At 48.9% G+C, this 15716-nt stretch overlaps 3 protein-coding genes across 3 annotated transcripts; 2 read left to right on the forward strand and 1 right to left on the reverse strand.

Annotated features, from left to right (window-relative positions):
* Window positions 1–1672: 1672 nt before the first annotated feature.
* LOC120706505 (cyclin-dependent kinase A-2) lies at window positions 1673–4979 on the forward strand. Its single transcript, XM_039991207.1, has 8 exons — window positions 1673–1842; window positions 1977–2161; window positions 2331–2448; window positions 2664–2837; window positions 3343–3506; window positions 3605–3692; window positions 3862–3915; window positions 4548–4979. The coding sequence occupies exons 1-8, from the start codon at window positions 1834–1836 to the stop codon at window positions 4632–4634; spliced, it is 879 nt and encodes a 292-aa protein (XP_039847141.1). The 5' UTR covers window positions 1673–1833; the 3' UTR covers window positions 4635–4979.
* Window positions 4980–8301: 3322 nt separating this feature from the next.
* On the forward strand, window positions 8302–12140 carry LOC120706676 (peroxisome biogenesis protein 16-like). Its single transcript, XM_039991405.1, has 8 exons — window positions 8302–8576; window positions 8994–9051; window positions 10374–10587; window positions 10654–10979; window positions 11101–11366; window positions 11460–11527; window positions 11611–11672; window positions 11748–12140. The coding sequence occupies exons 1-8, from the start codon at window positions 8508–8510 to the stop codon at window positions 11807–11809; spliced, it is 1125 nt and encodes a 374-aa protein (XP_039847339.1). The 5' UTR covers window positions 8302–8507; the 3' UTR covers window positions 11810–12140.
* A 112-nt stretch (window positions 12141–12252) lies between these two features.
* On the reverse strand, window positions 12253–15505 carry LOC120706588. Its single transcript, XM_039991302.1, has 5 exons — window positions 13855–15505; window positions 13612–13762; window positions 13365–13512; window positions 13040–13285; window positions 12253–12734 (listed from the first exon to the last, which is right to left on the reverse strand). The coding sequence occupies exons 1-5, from the start codon at window positions 15485–15487 to the stop codon at window positions 12471–12473; spliced, it is 2442 nt and encodes an 813-aa protein (XP_039847236.1). The 5' UTR covers window positions 15488–15505; the 3' UTR covers window positions 12253–12470.
* Window positions 15506–15716: the final 211 nt, after the last annotated feature.

Raw genomic sequence — 15716 nt, forward strand, 5'->3', positions numbered from 1 at the left:
ACAATTATACTGCCGTTGGCACACCAAAAATCATTCTAGTTTCCGTCCCTAACGAGACCGGCATTAAGTCCAGCGGCGGAACCAGAAAATTTTTGAAGGGGGGGCCAAGAGGCTAAGCCAACATATGGCCATGGCGGCGGCCGGTGGCGTTACTGCGACGTATGTACGTCTTCAGTTCGGCTGAGGCGTCCGTTAGTTTGTTATACCATTGCAAAAACGATTCAGAGTCTATGTGCCATGTCTGCGGCTAGGGGCGAAGCTACCTCTAAAATTATCATGGTGCAACCGTTAAAGACCATAAAAAAATTAACAATACATGGTAAATGCAAGTCTAGCTAGTGCTAAATTTTTCATTACCCTAGTGCATCGGTACCAGGCAAACTGTACGTAGCGTTAACCCTGGCTGCGCCGCTGCGGCTCCTCCTAAAATAGCTCTGGTACAGTTTTTTGATGAAGTAGAAACTGAAGTTGTGTTAAAAAATTGTTTCCTAAAACGGCTTCAGTCGCCTAGGATCATGGTAGCCGCGAGAAGCCACAATTTTTTGCTCGCAGGCAAAGCCGTTTTATGGCTTTATTCACGGCTCCCATGATAAAATCATTTTGAAAATGATATTTTGATAGAGCTTTCATCAAAAGTCGGTGAGGAAGCTATGCAAAACAGACTACTTTTTGCTTGTAGTTATTGCCTCTTAGACTATGTACTTGATTTTAATTGAAAATACAACGTGAGCTACTAGATATTAAATTTGTTGTAGAATCACTTATCTAATTATTTGTTATATACTGCAAAAAAGAGGGAGGTTCAAATTTTTTTTTCAGGCTTAGGGGGGGCCGTGGCCCCTGCTAGCCCCCCCTGGTTCCGCCGTTGATTAAGTCACCGTCAAAATGCACAGAGCAGTTAGCTTAGCCTAACCACAGGACCAGCATTGATCCCTGACCTGGAAAGGCCACTACCACTAGTAACAAAACAAACGTGGCAGCTCGGCCCCACCCGAGATATACTCCACCTGTCCGGTGCCAGATCCTTGTCAGCTCTCCTCACACGTTTGACTCCGGCCGGCGGCCGGCGAGGGCCCGTCTCGTCCCGGGAGCGAGCCGATGACCCGCCGGGCTGCCGGCCTGCCGCGGAACGGGCCCCGGATCGATCTCCCCCGTTCCCGGGAGCCCCGGGCGAGGAGACGAGACGAGACGAGACGACCGGGTCAAACCCCGACCGGCCTAATCCCGGCCTGCCCGGGGAGCGCAACGCGCGGCGCGGGTGGGCGCGGACGGGGGAGGGGAGGGGTGAGAGCTGGTGTGGGCCCGCCGCGGTGGGGTTTCGGGGTTTGGCGGTTGATGCGGTCGCTCTTCCCGCGCTAAGCGCGAAACGAAAAAGCAAATCAAAGCGGGCGGCAATTAGCTGGTGCGTTCGCGGCACGATGGCTTTTGGGGGTGGACTCGGCGTGCCACGTCGGCAGCGCCGTCTCGCGGATGACGTGTGGGGTATACAGGCTTCGTGTTTGGTGGCCCCGGTTGCCGATGGCTTCGCAGAGGAAAAGGTCCATGACACGGCTGACCTGGCAGGCCGCCCCCGTGCGCCACCCAAAAATAATTGGTTTGGGTCCCAAATAATTTCGCAGCCGGTGATGATCAGATGCGCGGGCGAAATGAAATGAGACCCGCGCGAGCCATATGATTTGTGACAGCGACCACACCGCATCGCAAGGCCAGCCGAGCCCGGCTCAACGCGAGTCCACACACACGCCCCCACCCACCCACGCACACCACTCCTCCCTCCCCCTTCGCCGCCGCCCGCCCGATCCGGCCGCGGAGGACGCCGCGGGTCGCCCCGCCATGGACCAGGTGAGCGCTCCCCCCGCCTCCCCTCTCCGATCGCTCTACCGCCGCCGCCTCCCTCCTCAGTCCGCCCCGGAGCGGCGGCGATGGCGCGGGGCCGGGTGTATATAATGCGGCGGAATGGTGTGGCGTGGGCGCAGTACGAGAAGGTGGAGAAGATCGGGGAGGGCACGTACGGGGTGGTTTACAAGGGCAAGGACCTCCACACCAACGAGACGATCGCGCTCAAGAAGATCCGCCTCGAGCAGGAGGACGAGGGCGTCCCCTCCACCGCCATCCGCGAGATCTCCCTCCTCAAGGAGATGCACCACCGCAACATCGTCAGGTCACTGCTCCTCCTCTTCTTCTTCTTCTTCTGCTGCTGCTGCTGCTGCTTCGCCCCGTCTCGAGCCGGCCGCTCGACCCACGCGCGATTGGTTGTGTGCGGCGGATGTGTTTCGACGGGCGATAAATTGAACCGGCTGCTTGCTGATCCTGTCGCGCCGCGTGTGCAGGCTGCACGACGTCGTGCACAACGACAAGTGCATATACCTCGTCTTCGAGTACCTCGACCTCGACCTCAAGAAGCACATGGACTCCTCCCCGGACTTCAAGAACCACTGCATAGTCAAGGTCACATTCTCCAGCTAATTGTACTGTCGCACTTGTAATTGAACTGGCGCACTAGTAGTGAGTTACTCCCACCAGGCAGCAGTAGCCCCGTTGAGGAGGCTGTGGGTCATGATCGCGAGATACGAAATGGTAATGCTGGGCTATGCTCTCTCTCTCTCTCTCTCTCTCTCTCTCTCTCTCTCTCTGTGTGTGTGTGTGTGTGTGTGTGTGTGCAGTCCTTCCTCTACCAGATTCTTCGGGGCATCGCGTACTGCCACTCGCACCGCGTGCTCCACCGCGACTTGAAGCCACAGAACCTGCTGATAGATCGCCGTACCAACCTGTTGAAGCTCGCTGACTTTGGATTGGCAAGGGCGTTCGGCATTCCTGTTCGGACTTTTACTCATGAGGTGCGCTTTGCTGTTAACGAAATGCTGTCGGTCTTGCATGCTGATTTAAGTTGTCTGCTTGAGTCAAGCCGCGGTTGACGGGAAATTGGCATTCCATGTTTGCATCTAGGCAAAGGAATGCGGTTACTTTTAACGACAAAATGCAACAATTGTCGCCTTTGTTGCACTACATTACACATTTCTTCATGGTTTACCAGTAAAACTGTCTGACTTGCTATGGACGATTTCGTAATTGCCAGTAATGCCGTTTGCTTTTGATCTGCTGTATCATGTCTTAAGTTTGTTTATTTTGTCCTGTGCAAATGGCAGAGCAAGTATCGAATCTAAAAAACAGAAACAGAAAAATAACACATGCTTTCTTGGTTCATTTTAGTATCCTCTTTGACTTGAGGCAAACATCATTGGGACTGGCATTTATATGAATGAACTGTTACCATGATGTTCTGCATCTGCTCCTTTCCTTTTGAGCTTGTTTTCATTTAATTGGAACTGAACTTTTCATTAGGTGGTCACACTTTGGTATAGAGCACCTGAAATTCTTCTTGGTGCGAGGCATTATTCTACCCCAGTTGATGTGTGGTCAGTTGGTTGCATTTTTGCTGAAATGGTGAACCAGAAGCCTCTTTTCCCTGGGGATTCTGAGATTGATGAACTGTTTAAGATTTTCAGGTCTCATTTACAAAGTCTTGGTCAATTTTTCTTTAGTTTGTTGTGTGTTTTTGGAGAAATTCCTTACCTGGGTTGCACGTTCTCTTCTGTTAATGCAGAATATTGGGCACTCCAGATGAAGAAACTTGGCCTGGAGTTGCTTCGTTACCGGATTACAAATCAACTTTCCCGAAGTGGCCATCTGTGGTTAGTCATAAACGAGTTCTTTTTATTATTGCTAATGGTGGGATTGTGGGTGGGCATGAAAAGTTATATTGTGTTCTGCTCCATAGATAAGTCTGGGATCTCCTTTTAGATAATTAAACATTTCAGTTATTGGCACACTTTTGGTTCTAACACGAGGCTCATGCTGTAGGATCTTGCAACAGTGGTCCCAACACTTGAACCTGCGGGAATTGATCTTCTATCCGTAAGTCACAGTCACACTCCGAATTCTTTGAATTCCGTATACTTGGATTTGCTTATGTTCTCCACTTCTCCTAGTGACACTGCTTTTCATTAGTTCACTAGATCATCTGCCTTTTGCCAATGCCATTAGTTTAGTGAATAGCTGACATGGCCTTCTTTCTGTGGTTTATTCAAGGGCCGAAAAAATTGATTGCATTGGAATAGCTAGGTTCCATCCACTAGAATAGCTATAAGTGTACCCCCTTTTCTGTGGTCACGTCTCTATGAACTTAACATTTTCTTGTTTGCATTCTTGAAGCTGCAAGTATTGAAAGCAGGCTAGCAGCATTGTAATGATGTTCCCACATGATGTGCAACCTAATCTGAGCATTACAACAGCTAGTTGTAGGGTTCAATATCAAACCTTATTCCCACTATGTACAGTACAGCCTGTATTACACTGCATCCTGAGTTGCAATAGATCAACGTTACAGAACATTTGCTTAAAAGAATTACGAAATATTAACCGAACTAGATTAATATGCCCTCGGGACTGTTATCTTCTCGTGCTAGTTTATGTTGCCTTGTCCTAAATTCTGTGATTATGTTTTGGGTCTACATTCAAGTTGCTGACTCCTCCCCACCAATTTGCAGAAAATGCTACGTCTAGACCCGAGCAAGAGGATCAATGCCCGGGCAGCCCTCGAGCACGAGTACTTCAAGGACCTCGAAATAGCATAGTAGATCAGTCATGCCCGCCCCCACCCCCTCTGTACATTAAGATTGCATTGCTTAGCCCGGCCGAGTCCCTCCTTTTTGGCTGCTGCGTTAATCTAAGATGGTGTCTGGTCCTATTGACTTGTGGTTGTGTAGAGAAATGAGAACAGAAGGCTATCTATCCTGGTATCCCTCAATGTAAGTCTTGACCCAAATTGAGAGATCCTTGTGCCATTGGAGAGCCCCATGTCTGCTATTTTGCTCGCTTATGTGTCGGGCGCTGTGGACTTTTCTCGTGCCCTGAATCCTGATGCTGCTGATGCCCACTTCTGTGCGTTAGCTGGTGCTATACTTGGCTGTCTTTTGTCACAGTTTGTTAACCAATGTGATGGTGCCCTGTACTTGGTAAGCAACGTTGTTGTCATCAAGGGAATCTGCTGCGCCGTTGACATATCGCCCTGAGTGACTGAGTTCACTTAGTGATCAGATGGCATCCTTTTCAAACTGAAAGGCACGATCGCATCTGATCCAGACGTCGAATGGACAGTTGAAAAAAAATGCAATAGGGCATGGCATCTCTGATTCTCTTCTGCCTGCTGGGCAGTGTGCGCGCGTGCTCACGCGCAGCTCTGTACTGGACTACTGGCCTCTCAGTCTCATGTGATGTAGCGGTGGACTGGGGGTGGACACAGTGACAAGTCTGCAGAGGCGACGTGCAATTGAATTGATTGGTAGAAAGATACTCATGCAGTAGTGCGGTACATCCGTGCCAAAAGAGAGAAAATTAGTCCATGTTTTTTAACAAAAGGATAGAGATGTTCATGTGGTAGTAAGATTCCAGCGCATGGAAACGGAAAGAACAGGATGAAGCTTTGGTCCATTTCTGTTGGCAGAGGGGGCGGATGGCGAGTTAAAATTGTTAAGAGGCAATCCGTTTCCCAGGAGATGAGCCAATAGGATTGCAGGGATCACATCCCCTTGGATTAGCAACGTAGATTAATATTGGGTTTTTTTGATCCATACCACTGTTATTTTTCGAGTTTTGAAATATGCCATTACTATTCGCGTTATTGGAACCATGCCATTACTATTCTGAAAATCTTTGATCCATGCCATTACGCACCTATTCGGTGGCTTTCCAAGGTACCGTATTTTAGTATGGACAGAAATGCCCCCAGCTCTATACTTTATACTTTGCTCTGCTCCGAGCCTCGTCCATCCCCGGCGCGCGGCCGCACACCGCCGCTCACCCCTCGCGCGCCATTCCCATGATTCTCGTGCAGGAACGACAGTCTCTTCAGGAAGAAGCCAGCCAGGTCCTCGAGCGCTCGCTCAGCTTCAAGAACTGGGAGGCGTAGGTGGCACCTCAGAGTCAGGACCCGGAGCCGGCAGGTGCCGTCACCGGCAGGAGCGGCGGCGGCGGCATCAATGGCGCGCGCCAGGGGACCCTGGCGCTGCAGCCGCCGCAGCCACGTCGCCGCAGCAGAGCACGAGGCTGTGCAAGCACTCTCCGCTGACCGTCTTCCCGCACCTCCGAGCTCGAATCGACCATCCTCGCCGTTGAATCGACCTTCCCCGCCGCCGAATCAATCATCATCACCACCTTTTGGACCTTCCCCGTCGCGAACCCACCGTCGAAGGCTCCGCGGCGGGCGGAGGAGCTCTGCGGCGGCCCGCTGTGTTGAGGGTGGAGGCGAGGTGCAGGCGTGGCACGGAGGCACGGCCTCGCGGGTGGTGCGGAGGCGCTCGCGTGGAGCAGGGGCGGTGGCGCGGGCATGGAATGGGGGCACGACGGTGGAGGGGGGAGCAGGGGCATGGCAGCGCGGGCGGTGAGCAGGGGCGGCGGCGCGGGCCGGGGAGAGGAGCCGAGGAGCACGACGGTGGCGGGGAGCAGGGGGCACGGCGGCGCGGGCGGGGAGCAGGGGCGGCGATGAGTGCCGGGGAGAGGAGCCGAGGAGCACGACGGTGGCGGGGAGCAGGGGCACGGCGGTGCGGGCCGGGGAGAGGAGCCGAGGAGCACAACGGTGGCGGGGAGCAGGGAGTCGTCGGCGTCCATGGCGCATGCCGCTGACCGGCTGCTCCAGGGGCAAGACCGGAAACGGTGGTCTGCATGTGGGTCCAAACGCTCGAGGAGCGTACATAATGGCATGGATCAAAGTTTTTGAAAATAGCAATGGCATGGTTCCAATATCGTGAATAGTAATGGTATATTTCAAAACTCGGAAAATAACGGTGGCATGGATCCAAAAAACCCAATATTATTAGCTATTAGATGTAATCCTACAATCACGATATAACCTCCCTGTAAAGTTCCGTACAAACTACGCTACCTTCTCGAGAACCGACATCGCCGGAAGCGCAGTCCGTTGGGCGACCGCGTATCCGTGTCCCCGAATGGGCATCTCGCGACTCCCGTGACGACGGTTCACTATATATAAATCTCCGAGATTATTCAATGAAAAACTTGCAGTTGATTTATTCTTCTCACGATTACACCCACGCTCAAACAAAACTCGGGGAGGACGAGTGATGAGAGCGACGCGGCATTCATATCGTTAGTACGGAGAGTGACACTTCTAATAAAACAAGAGAATCTATTGGATGCTCACGCGGATGCTAACGCGCAAAAAGATAAACATTCTTTTTCCGTGCTTGAAAAAATTAGGGATGGTCATGGTCGTAAGCTCAGTTAGTTAGGTTGGTCAGGGTTTTTTATCCTGACCGGGACCGTCCGGAAACCACGGTTACTGGTGTAACTGGTCCGGATCGGTTCCGGTACCGGTCGGTTGGAAACCGATCCAAATTTAAAATTCAAATTTGAATTTAAAAAAATAAAAAAAAATTTAAAAAAATTTCAAGTTGAGACGAATCTAATGGTGTCAAATTTTTTTAAATATTCATTCATTTAGTATACTTTGCGGGCATTTGAAATTAAATAAAAAAAAGCGTGCATACAATTTTTACATTGTATTAATGTAAAAGTAGTATAAAAGAGGGTTGGATGGTTCATTTAGGCTAAAACATGTTATACAAACATTCAAATTTTGAACTAAAGTGGGTTTTCTGTCGTTTTTTTTGTTCAACTCCCCGGTTCCCACTCAAATCGGACCGATTTACCGGCCTAACCGGTCGGCTAACCGGTGGAAACCGGTTGAACTATAATTTTTTATTTGGAATTTGAATTTGACCGGTTTTTCCCGGTTACCGGTCAAACCGGTCCGGTTTACCGGAACCGGATGGCGCCGGTTTCATACTACCGGTCGGTAAAAAAACCCTGAGATTGGTTCGAGTTTTCTGACTGAAAGCAACGCTCGTTTTTTTAGCTTTTTGTCTTCAATCCAGCTAGGTAAATCATGTGGTGACTTTCACTTTGTTCGGCTGGTTGTGGCAGATAGGCGGTGCTAATTTATTGTGAGAGAAAAATACTGTTGGCTGACTGTGACTAGTTTGGTGTGAGAAAAAAATACTGTTGGATGGTTGCAGCCGAACAGAATGTTGATCAATCTTAAGCTGCCAATCTAGCTATTTATTTAGTTTTCTCACATTTAGCGTTTGTGTTATGTCCTAGTAGAAAGAAAAGGAATAAAGAGAAATGAAAACGGTCCTCGAAAATCCATTCCGGCAAGGAGGCGGCCCCACCAGTCAGGCTAGCGAGTGCTCGGCGGACGCCGGGATCGTCACCACCAGGCCGGCTCCAGCCGGAGGACCAATCCTCCTCATCCCGACCGACCGCGGTAGCAAAGCAGCAATTGACGCCGCCCCGCCTCCTCCGCGGCCGCCTCGCCCCGCCGCCGCCGCGCCCGATCGCAAGCCTCCACCTCGCCCTCCGCTTGCTGCCGGTCTTCCATCCACCTTCTGCGCGAGGAATCGGCGGCGGCGTCGCCGTCGCTGCCCGCCATGGAGGCGTACAAGCTCTGGGTACGCAGGAACCGGGACCTCGTCCACTCCCTCGAGTCCCTCGCCAACGTAAGCCCCCCGATCCCCGCTGCCTGCTCCTGCTTCGCTCTCGTTGGGGTTTGGCGCCGAGAAACCTTGCCGCGCTCCTCCGCTGGTCCCGTGAGCTTAATCCGCGTGTGCCCCGTCGATTCGGGCGCTGCTCTTCGTACTAGGAGTGCGCATCTCGCTTGGGGTTGGCTGAATCGCGCGGTCTCGTGGTTGCTGGGGGGCTGCTCGGCTGGGATCGTGTGCTTCGGCTGGTCCCTCGGAGCTTCATGCCCCCTTCTTAGCCACAGAAGCGAGTAATGATATGTTGTCTTGGCGATGCTCTGTGGTCGCGGGACTTAGTTGGGATCGCAAGACTTTTGTCAGGATTTCCTACCTTGGCCTCTTAATTTGAAGGGTTACGAGTTACCACTTTGCTTATGCTGCTCGAACTCTTTTCAGGGGCTCACTTGGATACTACCTGAGCGCTTTGCCAACTCAGAGATCGCGCCAGAAGCAGGTTCTGTCAATGATCCCTCCTTCAATTGGAGCAACGTTTAGTTCCACTTTGTGATTTTTGTTGTCTGAATCTATCATTGGTCATACGAATGTGTACCATCTCACCGATTCAGACTTTGAGCTGTAACAATTTTTTACATTCGCAAAGGCGAGCCTTGAACTTGAAGTGTCAAACTGTGTGAACTGTTAATGAGATGGAAAATAGGAGCTGCAAATTACTCTCCACAAATATATTGTGAACTTTTAGAGGTAGAACAGGCTGGAACGATTATGATTTAAGAGGTATAGGTTGTACTTTTAAGATGTATGGATGCCCAAATGTCAAATTCTGGGTGGGTGAAGTTGGCGTGTCCTGCCCTGGGCCTGTTACCTCATGTTGCATGTGATTCATGTGTCCAAGCCCCTTAATTTTTCAGCATTATTAATAAGTCACATATTATAGGTAACATATGTCGACACAAAATTTGGCAGCTGTGTTTCCTATTTGGTCATGTTTTCTGTTTGGGTGCTACGGTAAATGCTCTCCTAGGTTTCTGAGATCTCATGTCTGCATGCACGAAGGAATACATGATCTATTGTGCTTCAGGTCAAGATGCGATCAATATTATCATGGCAAAATAATCTGTTTCTTACAAGACCAACAAACTACAATCCATCTTTTCCTGTTTGTAAATGCTAATAAAATCACCTAGGTACCAGAAGTCCACTGTGGTCTCTGTTTGAGTTATTTCATAAAGAACATAAAAGTTATTCATTACTATCAGTCCCTTTATTTTTATGGAATTCATATCTTTGGTGGCCTTAGCACTAGAGTGATTAAGCTTAGTTCAGAATCTGTTATCACATTTTTATCCTGGATTCTTCCATTGTTAGCTAAAAGGAGGTACTAATGTCATATGCTCATTTTGAACTATTCAATGTTAGAGACCATAGAAAGTTTTCTCATCCTGTCTGAAGATGTATTACGGTTTGCATATAATATTCTGTATTGAACATGTTTTACTTCAGGGTATTGTATGTCTTGGAAAATCAAATCCTCTGCTATAACTAAATTATAGGATTGCATACTGTTTGCCCAACTATTTTTTGTTACTAATCCGAGATAAGACATCACAGAGCTTAGCTCTTGAATTTTACTATAATCTTGCCTAGGAAACTCAATCCTGTACGAAGTAATTCAACACTTGTTCAGTTCGTAAACATATGCATACTGGCATGACAATGTTTTCAGGACATATTTGCTCTTCTATTTGATAGAAGTCTATTTTGAGTGGTACATGCTTTGATTTCTTCATATTAATATGTGCTTCATTGTCTGAACAGTATATTCGCTATTGGGTATTGTGAGTTCTGTCAACCAGCACATAATTGATGCGCCCACCGAAAACCACTCATTTGCCTCAAAGGAGCAATCTATCCCATGGGGTCTTGTTGTCTCTGTACTAAAGGATGTAGAGGCAGTTGTTGAGGTTGCTGCTCAGCACTTTGTTGGTGATGATCGCAAGTGGAGCTTCCTTGCTGTTACAGAAGCAGTGAAGTAAGACAGTTGTTGCTTTGTTGGTTGCGTATTCAGACCAACGATAACAATTTTGCAATATTTCAGAGCAGGTGTCAGGTTAGCCGCTTTCCGGGAGAGTGGATACAAGATGCTCTTACAAGGAGGGGAGGTGGCAAATGAAGAAGAGGTGACCGTTCTTGAAGATAATTATGGAGTAAATGGTAATGGAGTTCCAGTCATCTATCCAATGAATGGGCATTCCCAAAATGGTCACAAAGCTGTGACCAATGGTCTCGATGGAAAAAATGAATTTGTATCTAAGAGTCTTGAGAGAAGAGCAGTAGCTGCTTTGAACAAGTTTGGTGAGAATGCAAAGATGATGTCTGATCCTATGTGGCTGAGGAGGCTCCAACCTGCGCCCGAGCCAACTGGTAAATTATTTTAAACTAAATCAAGCATCCATCTATTTAAGTATCATGGTATTTCCATTGGACACTTCTGGGACTATTTTTTTTCTTCCTTATAGCGAGTTAAATCTTCTGTTCTGTGCAGTCTCAGTTGTTGAGAAGCCAACTTTGGCAAGTATTTGGTCTGCTAAAGGGGGTACTGGGTGCTTATTTGTCTTAGGGGAGGTTGTTCACATATTCAGGCCACTTGTTTATGTACTTCTGATCAGAAAGTTTGGAATCAGATCATGGACCCCCTGGTTAGTGTCGCTAGCTGTGGAACTGACAAGTCTTGGCCTCCATTCACATGCAACTGATCTAAATCATAGAGGAGGGAAAGTGCATCATCTCTCCACAGCTGAGAGGGATGAGGCAAGTTGATTTCAGCTCTCTCAACTAGTTCAGTTTTCTTTACCATATGCTTACTGTTGCTGAACTAGCTATTCTTTGGTTTGATTCCATCAGTTGAAAAGGAGAAAGATGATGTGGGCCCTTTATGTGATGAGGGATCCTTTCTTTGCTGGTTATACCAAGTAATGAACACCCGGCCCAAAGATGCTCATTGCTTGACTGAATCTGAACCTTTTATGCTCATGTCTACATTGTGTCCTGACAGGCGTCATCTCCAGAAGGCTGAACAGGTGCTGAATCCGGTGCCATTGATTGGTTTCCTTACAGGTATGTATGTCTTTGATGTATTTGTATTCCGTAAAAACATGCTACAACAAGCTTTTCTTGCTTGATTCATCGCAGGTAAACTTGTAGAGCTACTGGAAGGGGTTCAGACAAGATATACATACACGTCAGGTTCATAGAGATGGCTTAGTTCATGGTTTGGAGGACCTTCATGCTACACGAGTTGGTTGATGGGTTATGTTATACTGGCCGAGAACTTGTGCCCAGACCTGTAGTACCGCTTCCTTGGCAGATGTGGCATTGTTGTCTTACGACTTATGAGGCTGTTAAGCTGCGGCCTAAACTTTCATCCATGGTGGGAGATGAGAACTAAGTATCTGAGTATAGAATTCTAATGCGAATGTAATGCTAAGAACCGGCACGTGCCTCTGCAACGCATCATGCACGATTTACTGGAAAAGAATCTTGATTATAATTATATGTTTCTTCTTTAATTATGAAATTACGAAATTCGTGCTGCATGGCGCTAACAGTAAGTGATTTGTGCTTGGATCGGAAGAGGACCTCATCTCGAATGTTTATCCGTATCGCTCGTTGTTTAAATGGTACCAGCTAGATCAAGAACCAGTCCAGATGGCATTTAACAGGTGAAACTGAGGTCTGTTTGAATTATCACTGCGACATGGATTCCGAACCCAGAGCGCAGAAACACACAGCCTCCTTGAAACCTTGCATGTTCTTTTCCCGATTGCAACATGCATCTAATTTACTCAATTTTGCACGCGCAACATGCATCCAATATACTGCATGATGTACTGATTTTACAAGCGGCAGGTAATATCACAGGCGTGCCATAGTTCTGTTCAGGGTCAGCTCATCGCTTGCTACAGATGAAGCATTCGTGGCCTTGCTATGAGACTCGCTACGACTCGACTGTGAGCTGATGTAGGAGAGGGACTGCAGCCATGACACAAGTATCGGCTTCCGAGTGACATCATCAGACTCCGCGACATGGGAGTGCATGTCATCTAGGAGCACATCCTGCCCTTCCTTCGGTAGCAGAGTCACGAATTCTGCCAGCTCCTTCAGCAGGTATGGGAATGACTGCAAAGATAAGGACATCCGAGTTACAATAAAACATAGAACATCTTGGTTTGCTGAGCGTCCTCACGAAACAAAGACAAGATAGCCTCCATCTTCACAAACATGCAGCCAGCACATGAGAAATATCTGACAGTTCTAGCTACTTCAGTCTGAAATATTGTCTGGGAAAAATTGCTTGTATTTCTACTAAAATTCTGCACACTGACAAACCAATACCTGAATGCAACAATTGAGATAACTACCAGACTTACGGAAACTATTGCTCTACAAACCATGAGGGGGAAGAAATGGCCATATAATCTAACCTGAATATCCACAAGGAAGATTAGTCTCAGCAACAGATCCAATGTTTTCTTACAAGGTTCGGTGCTTTCTTCCCATGATCTCCATAAGGGTTTGTCCTGAACGTTTGCAGTATCACAAAGATCCTTAGCCTTGACAACAAGGCTGTGGATACAAAAAAGAATGGCAGGGCTCCCTGCAGGAATATGCCGAGCAATTGCTGCGACTCCTGATGCTAATCCATCGAATGGGGTTACCCCAGGATAAGCCTGTCAAGGAAAAACATCAGAAAAATAAGTCATCTTCCAGTCAGAAATCAAATAGAGAAAAAGATGCTGAGTGAACTACCTCCAAAGATCTTTTGATGTAGTAAAAGCTAAGTTGCTCTTTCAAAGCTGTTCGGTCATCCTGATCAGCATCATTGCCAGATGACAGGAAAGATACCATCACAGAATGTGAAGCACTTGTAACTTTCTCATTTGAATGTTGAAGGTATCTTGTTTGTGCTAAGGAGCACAATTATCAGTGCTGAAAATCTTGAAAAAATAATGTAAAAAATAACAAATAAGAAGACAAAACAATACACAAAGGATACAAGAACATGATTGAAGCCACTTTATCCCGAATCATATGAGCTGGTATGAGGTCAATACAAGTTGGCACAACCCGCAGGTAAAACAGTAAGCGTGATGTCTGAACCTCATCTCTGTGCCAAATATATCTTGTTCCAGCCAAGCTTGGTAAATCTATAACAAACCAAACACAAATTAAAATTAACAATCGCAAGCACATCCTAGCAATCAAAACATAACCGAAAGATAGGTGCCATTGAAATAACCTGGTTGACTTATCAATTCAGCATATGAAGGCATAGACTCAATAAACAAAGTAATTGCTGCTGCATTTTCTTGATTGACGAGTACAGCACGCCGGACTGCCTCAGTGTACTCAGGAAGACGCAGGCGCCTCAAATGCTCCACACATGAGAACGCCACCAAGATTTTAGCAGCAACCTCGGGTTGGAACCCCTCTGAGGACTTAGCACTTAGCCTGTGTTTAGTGACCTCAGCTGCAAAGACTACAACCATAAGAAATGAGGCCTCAGCAAGCTTGTCAATCACAGTAATCAATTCATCATGCTTTCCCCGGTGCAGCAGCACTGCTGCACGAAGATGGCAATAAATCTCATGTGCATACTCCCACACACAACTTTCGACAAACTTTTTAGCCTTGTCGCCAGCATTGGAGTACTGATTGCAAAGAATCCCAGTCACCGGGCCAGCCTCTTTGAAAAGGATACTATCCAGGTGTTGGTTGACCTTAGCCTTGACAACCTCAGCTGCGTTCCCTTCAGCACTTTCAACTGACAATCTGAGCATATCCGGCAGACGGAGGAGCTCCTTCAGTAATCCCATACAGACACACTGTAACACCGGTTCATGGAACATGACCTGCCCACACTGTGTCAAACCCAATGCAGCACACTGAACAAGGATACGCTGATCATCAGCAGGCCTCCCTTCCAAAACAACCCTCTCAGCTGCAAACCGAATAGTCCGCTCAGGCGCCTCTTTCAACCGCGGATCAAAGTCCAGCCGGTACCTCGCCGAAGCAACCCTCAGTGCTCGCAATCCACCGCATGCCGCCACGACCACTGGAAACAGCACATAATCCTCGGCCTCGCACTTCTCCGGCGAAATCATCTCAAAGAGCACCTGAACCTTCCGCATCCTCCTCGACTCGACAAACCCCATTACCAGCCACTCTACCAGCTTAAGCACCCGAACACCGACAGCTAGGTTCCCAATCCTCCCACAAATCCTAAGCAAGGACACAAGAATCCTTCTGAATTGCACCTCATCAGCAGACGCCAGCGCGTAACCAATCCCGGCGAGTGCAAGGTGATCAAGATCATCGATGCTCTGCCCCCCTGGCTCCACATCCTCAAGCATGCGACCCACAGCCACAACAGGATCATCATCATCGTGGCCACCGGCAGACTCACCACTGCCGAGATTCTTTGCGTGGGAGCTCCCAAAGCTCGCATTGCTTGGGGGATCCTTGGCGCTCTTAGCGAAGGCGCGAGCGCCGAGGAGGAGGAGACGAGGGGAGATCGGGAGGGAGTCCGGGAGGGAGGCGGGGAGGAGGTGCGGGGACGCGGCGAGCAGCGGGGCGACGAGGCGCGGGTGGAGCGGGAGGAGAGGGAGGAGGAGCGCTACGTGCGCGGAGGAGAGGCGGAGCGCGCCGCGGTGGAGGTGGAGGGTCTCGAGTGCGGCGAGGGCGTCGGCGGGGGAAGAGGAGGAGGTGTCGCGGAGGCGCGACCACGCGGAGAGTATGGTAGCGGGGGTGGGCGGCGGCGGGGGCGGAGGGGGCGGCGCGAAGGTCGCGGACTCGAGGCGGTCGGCGAGGGGGGACGCGAAGGCGGAGGCGGCCGGAGCCGCCGGGCCCGGTCGGGGCGGCGGTGTCGCCATGGCAACTGGCAAGTGGGACCGGTCGGGGAGGAAGGGAAGCGGTTGAAGATAACGTGCAGAAAACAGTAAAAGGCACGCTGAGATCATACTCCCGTCAAATCACCATGGAATTCGAATGAATTTCGGCATGTTTCAAATCTCGTTGAAAGAAAATTTGAGTATTAAATAAAATTTACAAAAACTTTTTGCACACATGAGTTATAAATCGCGAGATGGATCTAGCGAGTCT

Source organism: Panicum virgatum, chromosome 1K (genome assembly GCF_016808335.1).
Source record: "Panicum virgatum strain AP13 chromosome 1K, P.virgatum_v5, whole genome shotgun sequence".
Taxonomy (NCBI): Eukaryota; Viridiplantae; Streptophyta; class Magnoliopsida; order Poales; family Poaceae; genus Panicum; species Panicum virgatum.